This window comes from Physeter macrocephalus, chromosome 11, assembly GCF_002837175.3.
Source record: "Physeter macrocephalus isolate SW-GA chromosome 11, ASM283717v5, whole genome shotgun sequence".
NCBI classification, from domain to species: domain Eukaryota; kingdom Metazoa; phylum Chordata; class Mammalia; order Artiodactyla; family Physeteridae; genus Physeter; species Physeter macrocephalus.
Window position 1 is genome coordinate 114,492,403 of NC_041224.1, and position 26,372 is coordinate 114,518,774.

Consider the following 26,372-nt stretch of genomic DNA (forward strand, 5'->3'; position numbering starts at 1 on the left):
CTTTAGAGCCCGTGAGCCACAGCTACTGAGCCCGCATGCCACAACTACTGAAGCCCATGCACCTAGAGCCCGTGCTCCGCAACAAGAGAAGCCACCACAATAAGAAGCCCGCGCACCACAATGAAGAGTTGTCTCGATTCGCCGCAACTAGGGAAAGCCCACGCACAGCAACAAAGACCCAATGCAGCCAAAAAATAAATAAATAAATAAAATTTTTTAAATAAATAAAAATAAAACTAACTGCACCCTTCCTTTTTTATTTCAGAATGAGATGGCGATTTATGAATTCATCCATAACTTCGTGGAAGTTTTAGACGACTACTTCAGCCGAGTGGTAAGTCTAATGACTAAAAAATGGTTTTTGGTCTTCCCTGGTGGCGCAGTGGTTGAGAGTCTGCCTGCCGATGCAGAAAAAAAAAAAATGGTTTTCGTCCTTAGCTCAATTTCCCAGAAATGGGTCTATGTCAAAAATATGTGTTAATGGGCTTCCCCAGTGGCGCAGTGGTTAAGAATCCACCTGCCAATGCAGGGGACACAGGTTTGAGCCCTGGGCCGGGAAGATCCCACATAACACGGAGCAACTAAGCCCGTGTGCCACAACTAGTGAGTGTCAAAAATATGTGTTAATGGGCTTCCCCAGTGGCGCAGTGGTTAAGAATCCACCTGCCAATGCAGGGGACACAGGTTTGAGCCCTGGGCCGGGAAGATCCCACATAACACGGAGCAACTAAGCCCGTGTGCCACAACTATTGAGCCTGCACTCTAGAGCCCACGAGCCACAACTACTGAGCCCACGTGCCACAACTACTGACACCCGCACGCCTAGAGCCCGTGCTCCGCAGCAAGAGAAGCCACCGCAATGAGAAGCCCACACACCGCAATGAAGAGTAGCCCCCACTCGCCACAACTGGAGAAAATCCACACGCAGCAACAAAGACCCAACACAGCCAAAAATAAATAAATAAATAAATTTATATTTTTTAAAAATATATGTGTTAATATAGAGCTTTAATGTGTAAAAGTTAAAAATCGAATGATGCCAAATTTTCATTACCTTTCCTTCTGGCTCATCCAACGTGTTAGAAACCTACGTGTGTCTTAGATCTTTATAAAGAACCAGTTCTATAAGACTAAGAACCTCTTGTGTCTTTCTCTTAATTAAGATATTTTGCTATCGAACTTTCTCTCTCTTTTCTTCTTTCTTCTGCTTCCCCTTCTAGGACACCAGGACCCTTTTAGTTTAAGAATCATTTCCATCCAAACCCTTGCTTTGAGGATCAAAACCAAGTCCCCTTAAGGAATACATGAGTTCCTTTCCAGCAGTCCTTTATTTTAATAGTTGTACTGAAATGTAGTTTAATAACATACAGTTCACCCATTTAACGTGTATAGTTTTTAGTATGTACCCAGAGTTGTGTAACCATCACCACAATCAAGTTTAAAATATTTCATCACCCCAGAAAGAAACACCATACCATTTAGCATTTCTCTCCCAATTATCCCCTCCACCTGCTCCAAGCCCTAGGTAATCTTCAGTCTACTTTCTGTCTCTATAGATTTGCCTGTTCTAGACATTTTATATAAATAGAATTATATAAAGTACAATAAAATATGGTCTTTTGTGACTGGCTTTTTTTATTTAGCATAATGTTTTCAAGGTTATGCTGATCACATTGTAACATCTATCAGTACTTTTTTTATATAAATTTATTTATTTATTTATGGCTGCATTTGGTCTTTGTTGCTACTATAGGCCTTCCTGAGATTTGGTTAGACATTCTTAAGAAGTAGTAGTGGCACAAGCTGATTTTTCAAAATTGTTTTGTTTGTTTCATTTTGCTCTTAAATAAAGGATTAGGAAGGAACTGTTTCCAAGCTGCTTCCTCCTGAGGCAGTGAGTGGGATCTGCTACACGTAATTAGTAATTTTGAGGGCACTAAAGCCTGCTAAGGACGAAACTCACGTTTTTTTTTTTAATAAATTTATTTATTTATTTTTGTCTGCATTGTGTCTTCGTTGCTGCACGCGGGCTTTCTCTAGTTGCGGTGAACTGGGGCTGCTCTTCATTGCGGTGTGCGGGCTTCTTGTTGCGGTGGCTTCTCGTTGCAGAGCATGGGCTCTAGGTGCACGGGCTTCAGTAGGTGTGGCACGCGGGCTCAGTAGTTGTGGCACACAGGCATAGTTGCTCCATGGCATGTGGGATCTTCCCAGACCAGGGCTCGAACCCGTGTACCCTGCATTGGCCTGTGGATTCTCAATCACTGCGCCACCAGGGTAGTCCAGAAACTCATGTTAAAAATTATATCTTCAGCCTAACTCCTAATGCCAGAAGTAAAGTTTGGCAGACTTCTTTACAGGACAATTGACTAGGCTGTTTTCATTGCCTTAGTGCAGTTTGTTCTCAGAGTGTGGTTCCTGGACCAGCAGCATAATTATTACCTGGGAACTTATTAGAAATATAAACTCTTGGCCTACCCCAGGCTACTGAATCAGAAACTCTGGGTTGAGGCACAGCAAACTGTGTTTTAACAAGCCTTCCAAGTGATTCTGATGCATGCTTAAGTTTGAGAACCACTGCCTTAGTGCATGAGGCTTGCTGTCAGCTATTTCCTAATTCAGCGGTTGGAGCTGGGCAGCTGCCTAGTGGCCTGCAACATGGTAGTGCCTCTAGCTAGGAAGGGATTGGTGCCCTCCAAAGCTGAAAGAGCAAGAGGTCTGGCCATTCCAGAGACTGGCCTTGCAGGGCCAGGGGGCATTGGGGCTGGTTTTAAAATCCATCTTCTTATTGATTACTTGGGGAGAGCACTATAGATCAGCACTTTCTGTCCAATAGAATTTTCTGCAGTGATAGAAGTGTTCTCTATCTGTGCCATCCAATGTGGTAGGTGCTAAGCCACACGTACCTCGAATACTTGAAATGTGATTAGTGTAAATGAGGAATTGAAATTAGAATTTTATTTTATTTTATTTTATTTTAGAATTTTATTTAATTTTAATTGATTTAAATCGCCACGTGAGGCAGGTGGTTACCATACGGACAGCATAGCTCTAGTTCCGGCTTATCTCCTGATGACCACTTTCTTAGACAGACTGGTTGCAAGTCAGGGTCTGTGATTCAGACCCTGGCCATGGTTAGTCACTTTAAGGGAACACCTATCAAGAAGAATATAATTTCCCAAAATAGCAATGTTTTAAACCTGGGAGAATAAAGCGTGGGTACAGACACTATCATTGCTAAGGTTTTTAAAATTATTATATTCGGTAACTAAGAATAAATAGCAGGTTGCTGAATTTTAGCTATTATTCTAGGGAGAGAGTCAGTGACTACATAAACCACAGAAGTAAAGATTAGAATTTAATTTAAGCCAGGTGATTATACAGGACTTGGACAGTACTAAGGGATGACCCGGTTTAGGATGACAGTAGCAAAAAGAAGAAAAAGAGGAGAGAGAAGAGAACCCTGGGAAAGAAAATAGAATCTGTCCCACTCATGGAGAATGCCTTGTCATCTAAGATTTATTTTTAGGTTTGTGAGTTTTAAACAGTTTTTCTGGGGCTATTTTTAATCTTAGAGTTTCCAAATCTTAAATTTGGAGATCAATCTCATGCTGTCTGGGCTCAAAGAAGCATCTTAACATCACGTTTCAAAACAGAAAGCCAGCCCAGTTAGCTTCAAAAGAAGCAGTTTTGCAAGACATGAGGGCTGTTGCTGTTGAGGAAGTTGGATCAGAGCTGTCAGTGCTGCACTTGACAAACCTTAAGTCCTTTCAAAGATGAGTTTAGCTGTTTAATCTTTTCTCCATCTATGACTTTTCCAGGACATACATTTGTTCATTAAAAAAAATTAAAAATACATATGAGCAAAAAGAAAGGGCAGATCATCAGTGAGCATGCCATTTATTGATACATACTGTTAGGTGCATTGCCTTTTAGGCTTTATGATCCGTCTGTATCTAACTATATCTATATCTATCTACATATATACAGGGGATAATCCTGTATATACCATTTTATGACTAGCTTTTTTATTTTTTATTTATTTATTTTTGGCTGTGTTGGGTCTTAGTTTCTATGCATGGGCTTTCTCTAGCTGCGGCGAGCAGGGGCTACTCTTCTTGGCGGTGCATGGGCTTCTCATTGCGGTGGCTTCTCTTGTTGTGGAGCACGGGCTCCAGGTGCATGGGCTTCAGTAGCTGTGGCTCGCGGGCTCTAGAGCACAGGCTCAGTAGTTGTGGCGCATGGGCTTAGCTGCTCTGCGGCATGTGGGATCTTCCCGGACCAGGGATCGAACCTGTGTCCCCTGCATTGGCAGGCAGATTCTTATCCACTGCGCCACCAGGGAAGCCCCAGACTAGCTTTTTTATTTAACAGTATGTCGGGATTTATGTACCTATGTCATCATTTGTGGATTTGCTATAATTTATTTAAGTAGTCCCCCCTTGATAGACACTTAGCTTGTTTTCAGCAATTTGCTGCTATAAATAACATTACCCTGAATATGCTGTCACACATCATTGTGCCGTTATTTAATTGTTGCCTTAGGAGAGACTTCTAGAAGTAAAACTGATGGATTCAAACTGTGTGCACATTACTACGATTTTGTATATACCTATCAACTTACCTATGATCTGTAAAGGTTGAATTAGTTTATTCCCTCTACACTCTAAAGGTGAATTGTTCTAGCCTATAAAAGTCCTCTAAACTGCAGCCTATTTCTTTTTTTTAAATCACCGTCCCAAAGTCAGGGCCTTCCCGCACTCAGGCTTCTCCCTACAGAGCAGCCTCTCCCACCTGCTTTCAGGCTGGCAACCAGAGCAGCCGCTGTGTCTGCTAAGTGCATTGTGTCCCAGTGTCTCCTTCTCATCCTTGGACTCTTTTCTCTTTTCCAGAGTGAATTAGATGTATCCTTTTTCAGTGCTGTGAACCAAGTTTTCCATAGTACTTGGCAAAGAACAGGCTAGTCTTGATCAGGTAAGTTCCATGGGGCAGGAAACCAATTCAGCAGAATCCAGAATTCAGAAGGCTAATTCATCAACAGCTCTGACAAGACAGCCAGAGGTACAGGTGCTTTGCAGAAACCCTCCACCCTTTTTCACAAAGACGATTCTTGTATTTTTCAGACAGGGCAATGCTATGGTGGTAGTTCACTCTTATATATTAATTTAACTTTTGCATATGGAATAGACTTTTGCAGAATTTAAGTGACACAGCCAGAATGTGCTTGGGCCTCCTAGAGAGAATGGATTTCCATAGCTCTAGGTATAAATCTCCAGAAATTCCCCACATGATCAGAAGGCCTTCAGGGATGATAAACTGGAAGGTTAAAGAAATTGCCTGGCTTGTATTCATCTCCTTTTATAGCAGAGGAAGCTCTACTTTTCTTCTCTTCTCCTTTTTAAATCAAAGTATCCAAGGGCCCCAAGAACAAGCATGATTTACTTGCAGGCCTGTGGATTTTGGCAGGAGCCCATTGGGCTTTGTATGAGTGCTCTGGAGGCAAGTTGTCTTTTAAGTTAATTTTTACATTAATTATAACATGTTTATGTGTGTGTATACACACACACACACATTATATACCTATGCCCAGAAACAGTATGCCAGTATATTCTGGGAAAATGGCCATTTACCTTTTACTATTGATAGAAAATGTCATGTTGATAAACTTGATTTGCAGGCTGTATTTGAAGCCTCTTTAAATCAGTTGGGGAAATCTGAGTGCCCTCTAGTGGTGAGTGACCTAGATCTGTGGTCCTTTTGACCTAAGAGACCCAACACCAGGCTGTATATTAGGGTGTATTTTTTTTTTTTAATTAATTTATTTATTTATTCTTGGCTGCGCTGGATCTTCATTGCTGCGCGCGGGCTTTTGCAAACGGGGGCTACTCTTCGTTGCGGTGTGTGGGTTTCTCATTGCCGTGGCTTCTCTTCTTGTAGAGCATGGGCTCTAGGCTTGTCGGCTTCAGTAGTAGTGGCACACAGGCTTAGTTGCTCTGCGGCACGTGGGATCTTCCCAGACCAGGGCTTGAACCCATGTCCCCTGCATTGGCAGGCGGATTCTTAACCACTGCGCCACCAGGGAAGCCCTAGGGTGTATTTTTATTCAGCATGTCACATTCCATTTTAACTAAGTCCTTTAAAGCAATTCAAAATAAATCTCTTCCTCCTTGTAGGGTAATAAGAAAAATGACTTTTGATTTAAGAAGTCATCAGGAAGACAGCAAAAGCTAACAGACACTTTACTGGGAATATAGATACCCAAGTTTTGCTTTCAGTGCTGCTACCAGCTGTCTGTGTGTATCAGACAAGACACATAACCTCCTCATCTCAGAATGATAGAATTAAACTAGAAGAGCCTTAACACCCTCTCAGCCTTAATGTTTGATGTTGCCATGACCAGGTTACTGAGCTATCTTACACCTACAACAGGATGGGACAGTCTTATAAGTCTAGATATTCAGAGAAGTAAAGTGAATCAGATATAGTAGGATGTGTATTATAGTTGGATTCAGTGTGTTGATGTGTCTTATAGTGTATAGCATAGGTCCATGTAATGAACTCCAGCATTCTTGTTTGAATTTAATTTTCACACCAAAGCACACAATTTTGATCCTTACCCTTCATTTTACTTAGTTTCATTTTTGCCTTCTCTTCCTCTCTGACCAACTTATATATTCCTGTTCTTGGGAAATACTTAGGCACATCCACCTGACAGATTAGGAATTTTGCATAATTTAAGAGACGGGAACTAAATCTCTCCAGACCTGGAAGTGTATGTCTGTGCTCAAGCTGTAAATTCACGTGGCCCTCCCATGGTCTAAAAGTGCAGCAGGGGCCAGGGCAGGCAGGGCATGGGGCACCTCTCTTCTACTGAGATTCTGAAAGAGTTTCTACCCTCAGCCATCTGAAAAAGGTCAAATTACAAACCCACGACTCTATTCTGCCTCATACATAGTTTTTTTGGGGGGCCGGGCTGCGCAGCTTGTAGGATCTCAGTTCCCCGACCAGGGATTGAACCCAGGCCCCGGCAATGAAAGCTCAGAGTCCTAACCACTGGACCGCCAGGGAATTCCCCATAGTTCTGTTTAACTGTCACGTTGAAGAAGTCTAGGGAAAACTTTACACATCAGTTTCTTAACAGTAAGACAAGGGAGCCCTTTTAGAGGTGTGGCCTCACAGACAGACCGCATCACCACCCTGGTAGCATGTAACCAGGAACCTGCCAAAGCGGCTAACTTTGTGCCAGGGAAGCTTCCTTAGGCCTTGACAGGTTGAACCAGCAGCTGACATAATTGCAACTTGGAACCGGTTCTCCCAACACTCAGAGCGTGTAACCTTTGTGTTTGCTCAGATTAAGGAAGCCTCCCACGTCCGTCTGCTTGGAACAGACACGATTTAAGGCTCAGTCTTGTTGCAGCAACAGGAAGGTGGGAGTTCAAACCTTATGGAACTCCCAAGAAGCCATTTACTCGCAGTCCTTCTCCAGAGACTTTACCGCCCGAAGCCTTTTAAGAAGGGAGCAGTTTTCCAGAGCCTGTAGGGTTAGACATTGGGAAATTAAAGCATTGTTTACATTTTTCCCTAGTATGGGCTTGTTCTACTTCTAAGAAGACTAACGTCACAGAGCAAGGCAGATGGGTTATTAGAAAGAAACGACATAAGCTCAGGAAATCAGGACAGAAATTCTGGTTTGTCGAAAACCCTTCTACTAAGTGGAAACTCTCTGTTGCAGAGTAGTCTCAAGTGGGGCGGCCTGCACCCCAGGGGCTAAGCACATCAGGACCTAAACCATTCACGTGCGCTGAAACAGCTCTGATACCCTCTTTACATTCCATTCCACCTGCGGGGCTGAAATGTTGCCTGAGGACTTCTGTCGGGAAAGTTTGCCCTTCCTCATACTTTGGTAGACTTATTTAAGACTTCAAATTCCACGAATTAAGATAGTTTTTAGGAACCAACTGATGAGCTTCTCAATATGTGCTCAGCTCCAGAGCCCCAGGTTTGCTGAATTCTCCAGACAATTCATAATTCAAAGGAGCAATCTGATCCCCTTCTGCTAAATAGTCAGAGGATGGCACCCATGAACAGCGCTGTGTAGAAGTCCAGTTCCTCCCCAGTTCAGTGCACACCTAATGTGTGTGAAGGTACCAAAACCCTTGACACCGCTTTTGGTATTTGGTGGCCTTAAAGAGGCTTAAAGACTTGGTTTATTTTGGCTAGAATGAATGCAGCAGTACTGCCTTCAGACCCGGACAACCAGGGTCCCCTTCCTGGGCCCTGTGCGTTAGAGGACCCTACTCTAGCTCTCCTTCAGCAGCACCCCTCTCCATGGGGTAAGGATGCTTACCCAGAGCCGGCAGGGCCCCCCATCCACTCCTTGACCACCCTGCAGCACGTGGGTCCCCAGAATTTAGCGGGTACCTGGTCATCCGAGTGCCTGCTACCAGGGCCTATGCAGGTCTCTCTACCTCCCCAGGACTGGAGGCAGGAATGATTGATAGAGAGGCTGGGATGGTAAGGGGGGTATTCCACATGCATGCATGGGAAGAAAAGCCAGGAACAAGCTGGGGTTCCTATTTATATTCTTGTGCCCCCTCTCCGACAAATACAGGATACCTCTAGAATCCAGAATGTTTTCTTCATTCAAAAATATCTTTAAAAAAAATCTTTAGAACACTCATGTTTTTACTTTGTAAGTCCTTAAAGTCCAAAAGCTTGAGCAATTAATTCTAGAGCCTAAAAGCTCATATGCGTGATGTGAAACATGCTCTCTTTACTGCAGCTGAGGGTGGGCGAGTAGGAAGGGCCTCCATCCTCTTGCACTCTCTATGACTCAGCTAGTTATCTACCAGGGTGTGCCCTGGAGGACTAAAAGCACCCAGCCAACAGTAAGAGCACCGCTAAGATCTGCAGTCAGGCCCTGATCAGGCCCCAGGCCCAGTAGGGGGACGTCTATCTGTCGTTCCTTCATTACTTTCCTAAAATCCCAGACACCTTTAGAGGTCCAGAAACCAGAACAGGGCTTCTCCAAATAGGAGATAATTTCAGCCTGACTTAATGAGAAATTACAAAAGTAACTTGTTCAACTAGGGGCTATGGAAATACTGGCAAGAAGACCAAAGAAATTCTCTAGGGAAACCATCCAACATTGAAGTGGCAGCTTCTAAAGGAACTGAAATTTTCTCGATGGTCTCTCAGAAAGTTAAAATAATTAATTGTTATTACAAAAGGATTTCTTCTGAGGTATGGTGGAGCATGTGCCTACATCAGGAATAGCTTGATCATATCAGAAAGGAGTAAACTAGCTTTCCTCTCCCTGAAGGTTACTTTTAGAGTCATAGGGTTTGACTGCTTTGGAGTTGGAAGAAAACTACACAATCATCAAGTTAAAATCTCACTTTTTAGACAAAGAGGCTGAGGCTCAGAGACCGATACCAGTTCTGTCCCAGAGTAGCTCTATGGATTGACTGTCCCAAACCAGAGCTACTTTGGCACAGAGCTGGTACTGGTCTCTGGGTTTCCAGAGCCTTTGATTCTAGGGCTACAAATGCGATTTAAGATTAAATTTGACACACTTTTTGAAAATTCATAATCATCTGGACTGTAGCAAATTAGTCTCTAAGAAAACATTTATAAAGTGCCTGGCACCATGCTGTCTTGGTGTTTCCTGAATTAGGGACGAAGTTTTAGAGAAGCCCTGGTCTTTGGTTGGAGGAGTCATAAATAATGAAAAATTTGGGGGGCTTCCCTGGTGGCGCAGTGGTTGCGCGTCCGCCTGCCGATGCAGGGGAACCGGGTTCGCGCCCCGGTCTGGGAGGATCCCACATGCCGCGGAGCGGCTGGGCCCGTGAGCCATGGCCGCTGGGCCTGCGCGTCCGGAGCCTGTGCTCCGCAACGGGAGAGGCCACAACAGAGGGAGGCCCGCATACCACAAAAAAAAATAAAAATAAAAAAAATAATGAAAAATTTTGAAGCGAATACCTGAATGTCTTGATAAGAGCATGCTTTCCAAAAGTGACGTTCACGTCAGAGATTTCTAAACATCTTCTTTTCCTTTTGAAAATATGTCCATTGAAGTAGGGCTGCAAGAGAAGAGAGCAGGCCCCTGGGCCCAAGGGAATGTGTGCAGCTGGTCCAGTCTTTGGGAAGGGCAGGCATGGAGGGGTAAGGCGGACACAGGCCTCTCCAGCATGAGAGTTCTAGTCAAGTCATGAGTGATGAGTCTCAGAATTATGAACAGTCTCTAAGGGAGTCAGCCATTCACCTGGGAAAGGGATGTGAAAGTTCCAGATTAAACAGTTCTGCCTTCCAGTCCATTTTGGCCCTCCCTAGCCTTAGCCATCTCTCTATATCCTTTAAGTGTGTTTCTGAGTCCTTTAGGTGCCATATTCATCCCCTACTAGTCCTCCTATCCCTCCCTACCAGGTCCCTCTGCCTTACCCCGACTCCTGTTCTGTGCTCTGGGTTCTGTTTTACTCAGGAATAGTGGCAGCAAGCTATGAGAAGCAACAGAGAATGACAGGCTCATTGACCCCAGTGCTGACTTTGATATTTGTGTAATTTTACATAAGCCTATATAAACTTAAAAAAAATTACACTGGGATGTCTTTGTTGCTCTCAGAATATGAATGGATCTTTCAGGAAAACCTACTTAACAACAATAAAAAAACACTCCTTGGCTCCTTGGGGCTTCCCTGGTGGCGCAGTGGTCGAGAATCTGCCTGCTAATGCAGGGGACACGGGTTCAAGCTCTGGTCTGGGAAAATCCCACATGCCGCGGAGCAACTAGGCCCGTGGGCCACAACTACTGAGCCTGCATGTCTGGAGCCTGTGCTCTGCAACAAGAGAGGCGGCCATAGTGAAGAGGCCCGCGCACCACGATGAAGAGTGGCCCCCGCTTGCCGCAACTAGAGAAAGCCCTTGCACAGAAACGAAGACCCAACGCAGCCAAAAATAAATATAAAAATAAATGAATAAATAAAAGATGAATAATAATAAATAAAAATAAATAATAAATAAAAAATGAATAAAAACAAAAAAACAAAACAAAAAACAAAACACTCCTTTTCAGTGACCTAATTAACTAAAGGCCATACTAAGCCTAAAAGTGAACACAAGACTATTACAAGGAGAGTATATCCAGAACTATGCAGAATCTTCATGATAATCTTCCATACAGTAGCATTTGATTTTCTGTGGGAAATGTGAACACATTGGCCCTTTGTAACTTATCTAATTCCATGGGAAATTGAGTTAAAGTATAAAAAAAAGAGAACACGTTTTTTCCCCCACCCTACTTAAAGAACTTTCCTTAGCTAGGATCTTTATTTATTTATTTATTTATTTATTTATGGCTACGTTGGGTCTTCGTTGCTGTGTGCGGACTTTCTCTAGTTGGGGCGAGTGGGGGCTACTCTTCGATGCGGATCACGGGTTCTAGGCACGTGGGCTTCAGTATTTGTGGCTCTCGGGCTCTAGAGCACAGGCTCAGTAGTTGTGGCGCACGGGCTTAGATGCTCCATGGCGTGTGGGATCTTCCCCATCCAGGGATCGAACCTGTGTCCCCTTCATTGGCAGGTGGATTCTTAACTACTGCACCAGCAGGGAAGTCCTAGCTAGGATCTTAAAAAAATAAAAAAGAAAGAAAGAAATCAAATAAGAAGACAAGTGTTCTGAGGCCAAAATCTAGAATTAGAAAGTTTAGTTTCTAGGCTGGGCTCTTCCTTGGAATTGCTTTTGAGGTCCCATTAGAATGTATGCTGCTCAGTTTTCTCTTATTAAAGGAGAACTAGACCACCACAGTGGTGTTAAAATACCATGTGAAAAAGAGCTTTATGATCCAGAGATCAAAATGCCAATGCATGAACCAGAAACATTTCAATCACTCTAATTAAAAAATTGATTTCAAGTGGCACTAATATTACTGGGGTCCTACGCTATTCAGCTCCAATCCACATTACATAGAAATTCAGACAGGCTCTAGGTTTCCAGGTTGGGAGAAAGTGGGGCTTTATGAATCTGCTCTTTAAGAGGCTCTTTCTAGTTCATATCAGCTCCAACCTTAGGGTGCCCATGAAAAACAAGTTTCCTCAAGGATCTTTAAGTCAGTTGAATTCAGTAAAACCTGAAGGTTGGACCCTCCTAAACTAGTCATTCTCAGCTCATCACCTTAATAGACCAACAGCTTGTGCCTTTCTTGCTTCCTCCTATTCCATATGTCAGGGCTAAAGTGTGTTTGCCTCTGCTTATTGCCACGGGACTTGGCATATAGGGCATTTTTTGGTCCCTGCTCACCTGGCTTGTAGCCCAAATGCCATTACTCTTGGCTTTTCCAGTGTGCACAAGTAACTCATAAACCAAATCAAGATGTGAACAACAGCTGGATTCTTATTTTAAAGGAGTCACATGATTCCAAGGGCAAATCAGTTTTCAGGCTTTTGCCTCACATCGGATTTGGTCTGTGGTTTCCCTTTATAGTGCCAGAAAGTTGCATGATTATTAGGGGTTTGAGCCAGATACTCAGATAGACAGGCAGTCACATGCCCACAGTACCGAATGCCCTCACTGAGCAATTTATGTTTCCAGGATGTTGGGAAATTCAGACTTGCTGAAGGACCTTGTCCTTGCATTGTGAGGATGTCAGTGGGTTGATATGATTCAGCAGTAAATTCTAATCTGAATTTCAAAACATTGAGCTAGTTGTTCAAGGGGACATCTGAATTGCTGACCATATTCTTGCCAAAGATGGAGCAGTCTTCAGAGCAGCTTGATCCCTGCATTGATTCAAACAGAATAGATTAAAATGAGATCTCCTTCTACCTCAGAATCACCCTGGATGGGTTGACATTTTCAAAGGCACTAGGCTTTAAACAACAAGGTCCTATTGTATAGCTCAGAGAACTATATTCAATATCCTATGATAAGCCATGATGGAAAAGAATATTTTAAAACAGAATGTATATATATGTGTGTGTATAACTGAATCACTTTGCTGTACAGCACTAATTCACACAACATTGTAAATCAACTATACTTAAAACAAAACAAAAAACCTTGACACCAAAAAAAAAAAGGGCACTAGGCTTTCATTGCCCTTAGCGAATACAACAGAGGGATTCTACAGGGCATTTTTTTCATGCAGCCACCTGTGCTTCCCAGCTCTGCCTTCCTTTATACCTACCTGGCTGTCATTCCTACCTTGTCCTGGCTTCTAAGTTCTGGCTTCTGGGTCTGGTGAAGAGGATTGAGTCAAGTGCCTAATATTCCAGTCCCAATTTGGCCATGGACAAAGCAATCATCCATCTAATTGGAAGATATTATTAATAGGTATAACAGAGTAAAGCTTTTTTTTTTTCTGGGTCACTTAAGGACAGTTCCCATGGGCTCCTGAAAAAGTTTATTCTGCTGGAGGACTATTTGCACAGAGCTTAATGAGGTATTAACACAGAGCCTAATAGAAACTTAAAAGTCATTCACAGGATTGTCTCATTCTCTATAGATGTACTTCACTAAACAAATACAATAGACCTGAACATCTGGAATTATTGGGAAGAAAAATCAGGTGGTAATGGCTCATTTTACAAAGATTCACTAATTATGAACTCCCATAGTGTATTTAATCACTCGCTTGTTGAATGAAGTTTGTCTATTTGAAACAATCTGTCAGCTGTTTTTTGTTTTGTTCTGTTTTTTTTTCTAAACAGACCAGGATTGTGCTCTTTAGTGATGGAAACTTAAGATAGTAAAGCATAGAATATAGAAACGTTCAACCATTATCATCTTCACTCTCAAGAGTTCAGTTCTCTTCCAGAATAGGTCAGTTCTCTCTTCCAGTTCAATTTCACAAAAGAAAAGTCAGGTACTCAAATGAAGGGTCTACTGGAGGAAGGACTTGGCTCTTTCTAATTAGCTAGACATCATAGTCTAACAGTATTTTCTTCTTCTCCCATGCCCTGTACTAACTTTCCAATAAGAACGTCAGTAAGCTAAAGTGGCTCTATAATTCTCAAATGACTATTTTTAGAATGCTCCATTTATAAGAGGTACTCTTGAAAACTGGAATTTTTATCTCCTTGGGAATTCAGTCAGCATTGCCTTTTCTTCATTCATTTCTCCTTGTGGTTATTTTTTTCTTTGGCCTGTCTGACACAAAAGATGCTCAAGGTGCAGTATTGTAAAGGCATTTGTTTTGGGGTGGAGGTTTGAGGGCGGAGGGAGGATGTATACTCAGCAGCCTCAGGCCTCTCCTGGGAAGTCTGGAAGCAGAGCAGTTAAGCCCAAACTTTCGGTTTAAATTCCAGCTCTGACAATTACTAGCCATGTGACTGTAGGCAATGGCTTTGAGCCTGTTTGTTCCTGTGCAAAATGAGGATAATGTTAGCATGTACATCACCGAGTCGTAGAGAAGACTGAAATAATACATGTAAAACACTCAACACAATGCCTGGAACATAATGAGTATTCAATAAGTCATGGCTATTACTGTTGTTATTATTGTCTGGGAAGACATTGTTCTTGAGGTCAGGTCACACTCTTACCAAATTTACTTACTCCAGCTCTTAGTAGAGATTCCGTCTCCCTCTGGCTAAAAGGTATAGCTGTTCCATTTCTATGTCTATTGTCCAGTTAGCCTAACCAAGGTGAAATTAGGTATATATGTGTACATGAAGGTAATAATTTCTAATATAAATACCAATTTTAAATTTAATTTCAGGAATTCTGTTAAAAAAAAAACCTTCATGCTTAGACTAATTTACACTGGAAAAATTCCAGGCAGAGTCATAAGTTATTATTTACTGAATGTTAACATTTTTATAACTAATTTCCTTAATATGACCCTAGATAATGTTTAATTTGGATAAAGTACACATCATTTTGGATGAGATGGTGTTAAATGGCTGCATTGTGGAAACGAATAGGGCAAGAATTCTTGCCCCTCTACTAATTCTTGATAAGATGTCAGACAGCTGAAAACAGAAGGCTCTGCCAGACAACATCGACTTATAGGAAATGAGGACACCATGGAATACCTCTCAACATCACTAGCCCAAAAGAACCTGGAAGACCAAACACTGCAAAATGGGCTGTGCTTCCAAAGACATTTTAAATAGGTGTTTTCCACAGTTCCTAAATGGAAAACAAAACTGTATTTTAAAACATGATGCACAAAGAAAAATTTTCTCTAAACAGAGAGACAAGTTTTATTTTCTGACCATAAGCATTTTTTTTCTCTTGTTTAGATTTTGTGGAGTACTGAGGGAAACTCTTTTGGTCTCTGCTTCCCTTTGCAAAGGGATAAATTCAGGAACAGCATCATGGGGTGGGAAGCAAATGTGGCACCTCTCTATTGGCCAATAAACTTTTAAAATTGACTTGAACGTGCATAGCACTTTGAATAATACTGTTTTCTGAATGCTATCTTTTTCCTTAAAAAGTCGAAATGTGTGTACCTAATGAAAATTGCAGAATCAAATATTCTTTGCCGGTTTCTAAAAGCCTGATATCCATTTTATGGGTACTTGGCAATTACAATGACATCATGTAATTAACTCTATAGAGAATGTTACTACCTAATAATGAATCGCTAAGACAGCCCTTATAGCTATCCTATATGCCATATTGTAAAGAGTTGGTCTTATTAGTAAACTTATTTGTAAATGAAATTTAGTTCAAAGTTTAAAACCAGAATGCAAGAGAATATGTCTGTTCAGGTTGCCATGAAATGACTCCGTCTTCCCCTCCCTTTTATTCCTTCAACCCCTTCTCCTGGAATGTGCTGAAGCAAAGAAAACTGCTAAGTCACTATAGAAGAGCAATGCTCTGATCCTCCCAAACCTTTCTGTATATATGCTTTTCTTTCGTAACAGTAGGAGATACAGAACTGTCTTTAAAACTTCACTTACATATTTCAAAGTTTGCATCTACCAGGCAACCAGTCAATAATGGACTCCAAAAGCAAACCTTAGTTGTTTTGGACTCATTCAGGAAGGCAGAGGAAAGGCTTCTGACCTGCCAGAACAGTGAATGGTATGCATTAAGTAGCCAAGGTCGGGGAAAAGCCCAGTCTAGATCAAAGTACTTTGGAGGTCTTTCTGAGACATAATTAGTTGGGAAACACTGGCCTAGTTGGTAGGCACTTCATCAGTAGCACATTCAGGTAACTGCTGAAACTGGTACACCAGAAGTAACTAGGGAGTGAATAAAATTAATTTTGGGGTCACACCAAAATAGCTTTCAAATAACATCTTGGCACAGATTTTAGTACCTTGAGAGAATAACAATTAAAATAAATACTAGGTAGATACCACTGGAAAAAATACTCCAGAGGCTAGTGTGTGTGTGAAGACCCAAGTAGATGTCTCACAGTATTTGACTTATACACAAAGTGAACTCTAATGTGACCCTCTGTTGTGTGACAGGCTGTGTCATCATCTCACTTCAGGTTTATTGCTGAACTGTGACTACCAGCTTTAAGTGATTTTCAGACTCATGAAATTTATGTCTCAGATTGGTCAGCTTTACCTTGTTCTTGGACTTTTAGTTCTACAGGAAGATTCCTGACATTTCAGAGTTACTCACTGTATAAGACTCTTCAACTTTACCTGCTGTAGCACCAGGATTCAGCAAACCTTTTCTGCAAAGGGCCAGACAGTAAATATTCTAGGCTTCGTGGCCCATATGGTCTTTGCTGTAACTACTCAGTTCTGCCACTGTAGTGCAAAAAAGAGCCATAGATTATACATAAATAAGTCAGCATGGCTGTGTTCTAATAAAACTTTATTTCTTTATGGACACAAATCTGAATTTCATAAAATTTTCACATAAGATATTAGCATTCTTTTTTATTTTTTTCAACCACTTAAAAATTTAAAAACCATGTTTAGTTCATGGGCCATACAAATGCAAATGGCAGGCCACAGTTTGCTGACCCCTGTGCTAGACTAGTCTTGGTAAAAGCTGGCTATTGACAGACATTTTAGAGACTTAAATAATACACATAAACTGGATTTTAATTCTACTGCTAGTATAAAGTTCTAGTCATGCATCCACGTATTGAGACAATCACCACCACTGTTTTCTTCATTAAAGCATAGGTCATACGTTTATATATTGCTATTATGTTTTATTTTAACTTTTATTCTCGCAGAGAACTGTGAAGCTAACAATAAGGTAAATTATGTAAATGCTGCCTCTGATTACATAGTCACAACATTCTCATGCAGAGAACAGAAACACTACTCAAATGATTGACTGCAATGGGAGAAATCTCTTCTAATGTAGAAAGGGAACGTACCTTTTAAACAGGTAAATTGTGGGCAATTCCAAAAAATGCTTTTCACGCCTATAAAAGCCATTTGGCTAAATCAGACCTAGTGACATTTCTTTTACCTAGATGCATAGATATGTTAAGTCACAGGAAAATGGAAATATAGCCCCTTTTCAAAACCAGGAAATAACATTATCCCAGTGGCTTCTTTTCACACTAACACAACATTCAAAAATCATTCTTGGATCTTAGACTTACACATCGCTGAAGATACAATGGTAAGTAGCATATTTGGTGTTTAAAAAGTTAACACAAATAACTTGGCTATTTTTTACCTGAAGAATACTTTAAAGACAGAATACAAGAGTTGGATCACAAGCATGTAAACATATATTTCTCCTAGCTTTCCAGTTTCAGTAAGTGTATTTACACAGAAAAATACATTTCTTCATGTAGTAATTTAAAAAAACTATATATCTCAATGATTCAAAATGAAAAGTATACAGCTAAGCTCTTAGGTCTGATGGCTGCAGTGAAACAGTCACATGACACAGTTTTGTACGCTGCAAACATTTTAATGATTATTGTTGAGAATACATTTTGGAAATTTTTTTACTTCAAACTGCAACAAGTTAAATAAATGTTTATAATATACAAAGAAAATACAACCAAAAGTAAAACTTGCTTTAAGTGTGCCTTGCACCTAAACCAGTATTTTCTCCCCCTGCTTAATATAGCTTTATTTTTGAACTGCACAAACACACTTAAGAATTTGATCTTTATAGTATGGCATTTAGGAAATAAAAATATACTTCCACCTCAAAGAAATAAAAAGGCTGTGCATGATTATATGCCAAACAAAAGAGAGAACACTAGATATACTCTGATAGTGCAGGCATCATTAAAAAGGAAAAGAAAAAGCTTGAGATGCTCATTAACTCTATGTTTTAAGGAAGCAGAATTTTTGACCAAGTAGCTTAAAAGCCAGCAAAACAGGCATCAGTGATGGCAACTGTAGTGTATGAAGTATGAAATGACAAACTTTACACAAATACACTGTTAGAAATTTACCAATGAACACTGAAGATCTGAGAAGCTGCTCTTTGGAACAGTCAAGTAGGACCACCTAATTCCAGTCACATGAGCCCTTGTAGCAACACAAAGTGTTCTGTGCTATATACTTGCTGGCTGGATAGTTAAAGGATTTGTTTTGTCATTAGCAGCTAACGAACTTATTCCATGTGTTCTTAAAGCCTTAATGGTGGAAAAAAAGGCAAGTGTCATTAGCATGGAGGATCATATACTTCTCTGCACACAAACACAAGAGGCTTCACTAGAATTTTAAGTCTCTGATGTCTCCCATTGCACTTCAAAGCTCAGTTGAGATGAAAGCCTTTCTCCATTGTAGCAGCTAGCAGGCGCTCTCTCATGATCTCCTCTGAAGAGTATTCTGGCAACTTTAGATAATGTACACATGTATTCACTGATGGGTAGCTTGCATCAGTAGCATCAACCTACAGAAATAGAAGTGAAAATAACAGAAGACCATGACTTTAAATATGTATTTCTTTCAATCCTTAAGTATCTTAATTCCATTTAGATTCCCCAGTAGCTAGAGTCTGTACCTTGCGTACAACTGTGAGCCTGGGATGCAAGTTAGCCAGTCCACCTGGGGGCAGAGTTGAACAACCAGTGGTAAACTGCAGGAATGCCTTCCTCTCATCTGAAGACATGCCACATAAAACCCTCACAAACCTAAGGAAACCTGGGCTAAAAGAAGAAAAATAAAGTTATATTGATTTGATAGCTGATTTAAATGAAAAATACTACCATTACTGTATAAGCCAGCAATAACCCTAAAAATGAATATCCGCATGCTGGAAGAACAACACTTTCTAGAGACTCTTGGGTAAGTATGAAATAAGCTGATACAGACTACTTGAAAAATATCCTTCAAGGACTGATACAGATAGACTGAAACACTGATGGAGTATAGGAATCAAATATGCAATAAAGGCAGCAAATCAGAAAAGCTCAAGATGCACATGCATAATTCACCCAAATACGGCTAAACTAGCAACAGGGATCTGAAATAATACGTTTTTGTTAGAGTGAAATAAAGTATCACTATATGCTACAACATGGATGAATTTCGTAATTATAATATTAAATAAAAGAAACCAGACCTCAGAGAATACATACTGCATGATTTCATTTACTAAAGTTCAAAAAGCAAGCAAAATTAATCAATGGGAATAGTGATTTAATGACTAGAAAAGAATAAGATGGGGATGGGGACTTCTAGAGTTGTTTCTTGTTCTGGGTACCAATTATACAGGGTGTGTCCATTTTGTGAAAATTCTCCAGGATGTATGTGCAATTTGTGTACTTCTCTGTTATGCTTCAATAAAAACTTTACTTAAAAAAAAAAAAGCTATATATACAATGTCATTTAAGTTTAAAATAATAATACTTTCTCATTTACATCACTTGGAAAACTTTAAAAAAAATACAGGGCTTACAGTCTTAAAAAATGTCAGTGGTATGAAAGAAAAAACATCCGAGGAACTGTTGATTAAAAACATATCACAACTAAATACAATTTCCTGATGGGAGAGAATGGGAGTGAAGTGAGTGCTATTAAAGACATCGCTGGAATAATCAACAAAGCTGGAATGTAGACAATAGATTAGCTAATAGTATGGAATCACAAATTTGCTAACTAGTATGGCTACGTGGGAGTATGGCCATATTCTGAGGAATGTACACTAATGTATTACAGAGTAAAGGTACAAGATATATGCAATGCATCCTCAAATGGTTCAGAAAATATATATTTGTGTGTGTGTGTATAAAGAGATAATGTAAAAGAAATATAGCAAAACGTTAAGTACTGGTGATTCTGGTAAAGGATATGTAGGAATTCTTAACTATTCTTCAACTTTTCTATAAGATTGAAATTATTTGAAAATAAAGGTTAATATAAAAGCAATAAAGCCTAAGGGTTTACAAATGACCCAATTTTTAAAATGATGAACAGTTAAAACAGTGAGAAAAGGAATGTTAACATCAGCCAAGATGACTTTTTGTGTGAACTCAGCCTTATCAGTGAATATACATCTTGGTAATGGTGAGACTTAACTGCTTTCTCATTTTATGCATATAATTCACTGAGTCATTTAGAGAACCCACCATTTGATTGTGGGACATAAACAATTTGTTGATCTTAGAAAATAACCAACACATACCTATCACGTGTATAACCCAACTTAGGTTCAGTATAATTAATAATATCCTCTGCTGCCCAGGATGGCGACTGATTTCCACAAAGAATCATTTGGACTTCTTCATGGCTGAAGGAACTTAATTTCTCCATTGGAAAAACTTTATTAAACCCATCTATATTACACACACAGCAAAAAAAACAAAAACAAAATACACAACTCAGTTTCTAAGTTATAATTTCAAACTAACAAATTTCAAATCAAGATACTCAACTAAATGGATAGAAGATAAATATTAATAAATATTTGAAAAAGCAAATATAAATGAAAATAGCTTGAAATAAAAACTGTGCTAGGGTTTTAAGTACAGAAATTTTTGCTTATTATCACATATGTAGACAGGGAGAGAATATTCAGACACTATGGTCAGTAGCCAAATTCTAGTAATTTCCCAATCAGTTCTTTATGTCATACAAGCCAGCCAAGGCTATGTTCTCATTTTTAAAACTAGTAAGTGGTAAACAGTCCAATGTATTTTGTGTCAATCTTTACTTGAAGAATTTAGGTTCCAACATAGTTTAACTCATCTTGATCATGTAATATTGAAAGTACGCAACACTTACAAATGAAAAAAACAGAAGCCAAAAGTGGGTCCCTCATTACTCAGGAGGACCAAGCTGAGGGTATGCTACAGCTTGAAATGTTCCAACCTGTTCTGAGTACTCTGCAGGACCTAACTGTTGGGAAGACAAAAAACTAGAGGGCAAATCTAGAGATTACTAGCAATTTTTGAGCATAGCAGTACCTTAATTTCAGCTGTCTCAAAGTAAAAGGAGAGGGATTCAACTAAAGAGCCTTAAAAATTACCTCTAAAGGCTTCCATCTGTTTCTGAATACCCATGTGCATACAAAAGTCAAACATCAAATCCACATATTCTTCTGCATTATCCATTGTTACCATCTGCAAAGGAAAATTTGTCACCGTAATTGTTAATATCTAGGAATATTTCAGTAGCGCCTAGTACAACTGGCCTCATTAAGAGGATTTTTCTGGACTTACAAATATATCAAAAGCAAAATTTGTACCTCATCTTCACCACTTGGCTTGAGATCCACAGCTGTAAAACCATATATTCTTGAGGAAGGGCAAAACTGGAAATTTAAACTGGGAGGACAGAAAAGGATTAGATTAACATTCAGCTACCATTGGTGTTTAATTTTTAAAACACTGCCGCCAAAACCAGGAGCACCTCTCCCAACCCCCAACAATAACAAAATCACTATACCAGCTTAGATATTAAGTATGGGGCCTTTTAAAATGCAAAACCGTGTGCACAAAAACTATTTGGCCAACTGTTTACCAAACCTGGCTTTGCAAGCATTTCATGAAACATCACCTTTCAAGTTTCACTTCCTCCTTAGGCACAAAATTAATCAACTATAGATTTTTGTAATGAATTATGGTAGCAACATGTTTACAAGATATTTTTTTTTTTTTTTGCAAAAGAAACTTTTTTTTTTTTTTTTTTTTTTTTGCGGTACGCGGGCCTCTCACTGTTGTGGCCTCTCCCGTTGCGGAGCACAGGCTCCGGACGCGCAGGCTCAGCGGCCATGGCTCACGGGCCCAGCTGCTCCGCGGCATGTGGGATCTTCCCAGACCGGGGCACAAACCCGTTTCCCCTGCATCGGCAGGCAGACTTCAACCACTGCGCCACCAGGGAAGCCCAGAAACTATTTTTTTTACTAAAGTTGTTCATGTTCTGTTTTTACCCCCGCCTCAAGTCAAACCTTGAACATATGAACAACTTATCAAACACAACTTCTCAATGTTATCATCAAAGAAAGAAGGAAAGGAAGGAAGGAAAAAAAAAAGACAGCAAAGCCTTGCAGTCAATCCAAAATCACAGTTTAACATACCAAGGGTATAATAATTACATGTATATAAATTAATAGAATTTTATCAAAAGATCTACAGCATCTGAGTTAGTTAATGCAGCCACTAGGATAAGGCTTATATACAAAGCAAACTATTCTGAGGTTTTTCAAGTAGGCTATATATATCAATTAGCTAATGAATTTGTCAAAAATTATTGGCTTTGGACTGTTTACACAAGATATATATAGTTATCACATTTGATAAATCAGATAATCTTTCAGACGTCTGATGATTAATAAACTATATTCTGGTATTCTGAGTGCTCTTCATAATATTAACAAATCAAAGGATCAAATCAAAAATCGATATTTCCTAAAGCATCTTATTATTGTTAACAGACTGTATATTCATATATTGTAAATCAGTGAAGACAAAGGAACAAAAGCTTTAGAATTTATTCATCCATTAGGTTGAAGAGTATATATATATATACATATATATGTATATATATATATGTATATATATAAAGCTTACCCTAAATCCTCTATGCTAAGTGGAGGCCCAGAACCTGATGGATTCTTCAGCACTAGTTCTTGTAATTTTGTGTTCTTCTCATCTTCAGAAAGACCTTTGTTGCTTAAAATCTGGCGCCTCTTGATAGCAAGATCTTTAATTTCTTTTAAGAATCTGGCTCTGTGTGGGTTTACTAGTTCAAAGTCTTCCCAAGTTAAAATTCCATTAAACCAAGCTGGGGGTTTTGGTTTGGGGGGATCTAGAATAAATTCTGATTTTGAATCCTCTTCAAAGCTTCCTACTGAGAGTGAATCATGACCTTCTTCTGTAGAGGCTTCAGACTGACTTTCAGTACAGTGTAAGTCTCTATCACCTCGTGACTCATAAATCAGTTTACTCATATTGCTTTTAATGTCACCCATACACATAAGTTTAAAGAAAGGTTTAGAAATAGGTAAGTCCACAAGTCTATTGTCTTGAATGCATTTGGCCAAGAAAATTCCAAGGAAATGAAAGAGTTTTGTGATCCTTTCAAGCTCATCACTATCTTGTGGAAATGGTGCTGTAAACAGTCCACATGATCTCTGAACATAGTATCCAGGAGGTTTCAATCCACCTCCAAGATCGACCTAATTTTTTAGAGGGAGAAATGCAAAAAAAAAGAAAAGATCCATAAACATTAAACATCTTAATTCAGCTATCTAAAAGTATCTATAAACACATTTTATTAAATAGGTTTTTATAGACTAAATTTTACCCTTTAAAAGCATTTTAATAATATCAGGATTATTCAATAATAAAAGTAGAGTTAGAAAACCTGGCTTACATTCTGGAAGCATAACTGATTTTTAACTTTCTAAAAGCAGAATCGCAAATCAAATCACAAAATGGGAAGTAAATCTTACATGACGAGATTCATCATCTGGAAAGTTATCATCACAAAGCCAAGCTCCCAAATCAGTTCTCTGGAATTCTGCTGCCACCAGAGCATAAAATTCTAATGTGGGCCCCAAGCCAGTTCCTTCTTCTCCTAAAAATTCAACCTAAACATGAACAAATAAATTATGGGGGAAAGTAAGCTTAAAAAAATTTTAATGATCCCATTCTTGCCAAAATCCAGTCCTACTGTAATATACTTTTTTTATAGTAGCAGTATAATATAAGCCACACAGAAGTTTTTATTCCAGTTTTTCTAAAGAGAAATTTAATTTGTTGTACGCTATTCCATATTTAAACACTGTGGTGAGCATTGTCCATACATCAACTTACTTCTCACAACAAACCTACAAAATAAATTATCATGTCCTTTTCATACCAAAGGAAACAAAATTTCAGATAAAGAGGTTATATATCATTTGCTTGAGGAAATGATGGTATACAGATTTATGTGTGTGCGCATGCGCACGCATGTCTACATGACACCAAAACCTAAACTCTTCCACTTATTTCTGACTTTAGGCAATCACTTTAAAGGTTTTTTATCCATACTCCATGTATTCCAAAAATTATTTGAGGCAGCTTACAAAAACACAGTGCATGTTAAAAAATAATAATTGAGAATTATCTGCGTTAGAGGACTATATGGGTAAGAAGAATAAGATGAAGGCACAGAAAATTCTTTTTTGGGGGGTGGGGGGGTGAGCTGGCGGCACGCGGGATCTTAGTTCCCCGGACAGGGATGGAACCTGTGCTCCCTGCAGTGGAAGCACGGGGTCCTAACCACTGGGCAGCCAGGGAAGTCCCAGGCACAGAAAATTTAAAGTGAAAACCATAAGCCTTATAAATTTTCTAGAGATGTATTGTATTTATCATAATCAGTCTGTGATCCAAAAATAAACAAACCAGGTGGCTGACATCTGTGACAGGAGAGGTATTTCTTTCCTTGTCTCTCATATATAAGGAATAATATGTATACAGGATATAATCAACAATGCCCACAATAACATTTCTGCAGTAAATATACTGAATTTCTTACCGCCATTTGCTACAACATCTCTCAATATCTTCATGAGTGAAGATATTCTTTGCTGTTCATTAAGCCACGAGATCCTGACCCCTGAGGAGGTGAGCTGACATCCTCTTATGAAAGATGCTCTGCCAGAGGAGAAGGCCTTTGCACAGAGGGCAGAGAAATCCATCTACACTTCTATCTAATGCAGTTTTTTATGTGGTGGAAGACACGGACTGGTTCTCTAATTGTCAGTCCCGCACACTAAAAGAAATTATATAGAGGTACCTCAAGAACTGATTTCCGATCTGCATGTATTTGCATGACATTCTCAGCCCACTCCATCAGTGATTCACCACGTGGAACTTTCACTCTTTCATGCTTGAGACGACCAACACGAAACTCTCCAGGATCATCTCGCCTTACACTACTTGTGGTCCTTGTTCTTTCCACAGTGGCCTCACGTCGGTTTTGCAACCACACTATTGCTCTGAAATAGAAAAATACCTATGTAGCTGTAGCACACAGCAACAGCTGAATGTACTACTAAACCAGAAACAAAATTCAAAGATTTAAGAATTTTTTAAAAATAGTATTTTATCAGATGATCAAATATACTAATCTTATTACTTCCTTAAACAAATTGAGAAAATACTGAGTCTATATTTTCCCTTTTTACTTTAGCAATTAACAGATCAAAATAAAGGTCTGGGGTCCAACCCCACACAACACATAAAAATATAGACAAACTCATAATACATAAAATATAAACATTTCCTAAATCAGAGAATGTAAAAAATGGTTAAGCTATCTTTATTACTGTGATACAAATTGAAAGCCAACACAGAAACAGTGTTGTGATTTTGAAACATTTTCTTTTTAACAATGCAGAGTTAACCCATCTAGGATGGGAGAAAGAATCTTGAATTAAGAATAAGAAGACGAAAGATCTACTCTCATGTGTGCTACAATTTTTTTGGTACTCTCAGGCCAATCAGCTATGTACTTTGAGAATCAGTTTCCTCATCTATAAAATAAAAATCAGGGAGTTCCTTAGTGGTCTAGTGGTTAGGATTCGGGGCTTTCACTGCCATGGCCTGCGTTCAATACCTGGTCAGGGAACTTGAGCTCCTGCAAGCTGTGTGGTACAGGCAAATTTTTTTTTTTTTAAAAATTGAAAAAAAAAAACACAAACCCCAAAAAACAAACCCACACATATAAAATAAAAATCATAACCAATGTCATTAATCACAGTGGGCCTATAGTGCTATGTGTGCAAACGCTTGGTAAATTATATGAAATGGTACAACAATGTAACTTAGGGCAACAGGCAGCTCCATTTAAATTATAACTTTTCGGGCTTCCCTGGTGGCGCAGTGGTTGAGAATCCGCCTGCCGATGCAGGGGACACGGGTTCGTGCCCCGATCCGGGAAGATCCCACATGCTGCTGAGCGGCTGGGCCCATGCGCCATGGCCGCTGAGCCTGCGCGTTCGGTGCCTGTGCTCGGCAAGAGGAGAGGCCACAGCAGTGAGAGGCCCGCGTACTG

At 39.7% G+C, this 26,372-nt stretch overlaps 2 protein-coding genes across 7 annotated transcripts in view; one reads left to right on the forward strand and one right to left on the reverse strand.

The window, feature by feature from the left end:
- The window catches only part of AP4S1 (adaptor related protein complex 4 subunit sigma 1), a 47,368-nt gene extending 29,360 nt beyond the window's left edge, over positions 1-18,008 (forward strand). The window contains exons 6-7 of the mRNA XM_007113367.4: positions 4,890-4,901; positions 14,839-18,008. Coding sequence (XP_007113429.2) covers positions 4,890-4,901; positions 14,839-14,967 — 141 coding nt within the window. The 3' untranslated portion in view covers positions 14,968-18,008. The remainder of the gene's footprint in view (positions 1-4,889; positions 4,902-14,838) is intronic.
- A 149-nt stretch (positions 18,009-18,157) lies between these two features.
- Positions 18,158-26,372, reverse strand: part of HECTD1 (HECT domain E3 ubiquitin protein ligase 1) — a 94,077-nt gene continuing 85,862 nt past the window's right edge. For all 6 annotated transcript variants that reach the window (XM_028495670.2, XM_024134161.3, XM_024134158.3 and 3 more), the window contains 8 exons: positions 25,113-25,314; positions 23,782-23,919; positions 22,898-23,505; positions 21,574-21,652; positions 21,355-21,448; positions 20,512-20,662; positions 18,889-19,033; positions 18,158-18,777 (listed from right to left, as the gene is read on the reverse strand). In XM_028495670.2, coding sequence (XP_028351471.1) covers positions 18,640-18,777; positions 18,889-19,033; positions 20,512-20,662; positions 21,355-21,448; positions 21,574-21,652; positions 22,898-23,505; positions 23,782-23,919; positions 25,113-25,314 — 1,555 coding nt within the window. In that variant the 3' untranslated portion in view covers positions 18,158-18,639. The remainder of the gene's footprint in view (positions 18,778-18,888; positions 19,034-20,511; positions 20,663-21,354; positions 21,449-21,573; positions 21,653-22,897; positions 23,506-23,781; positions 23,920-25,112; positions 25,315-26,372) is intronic.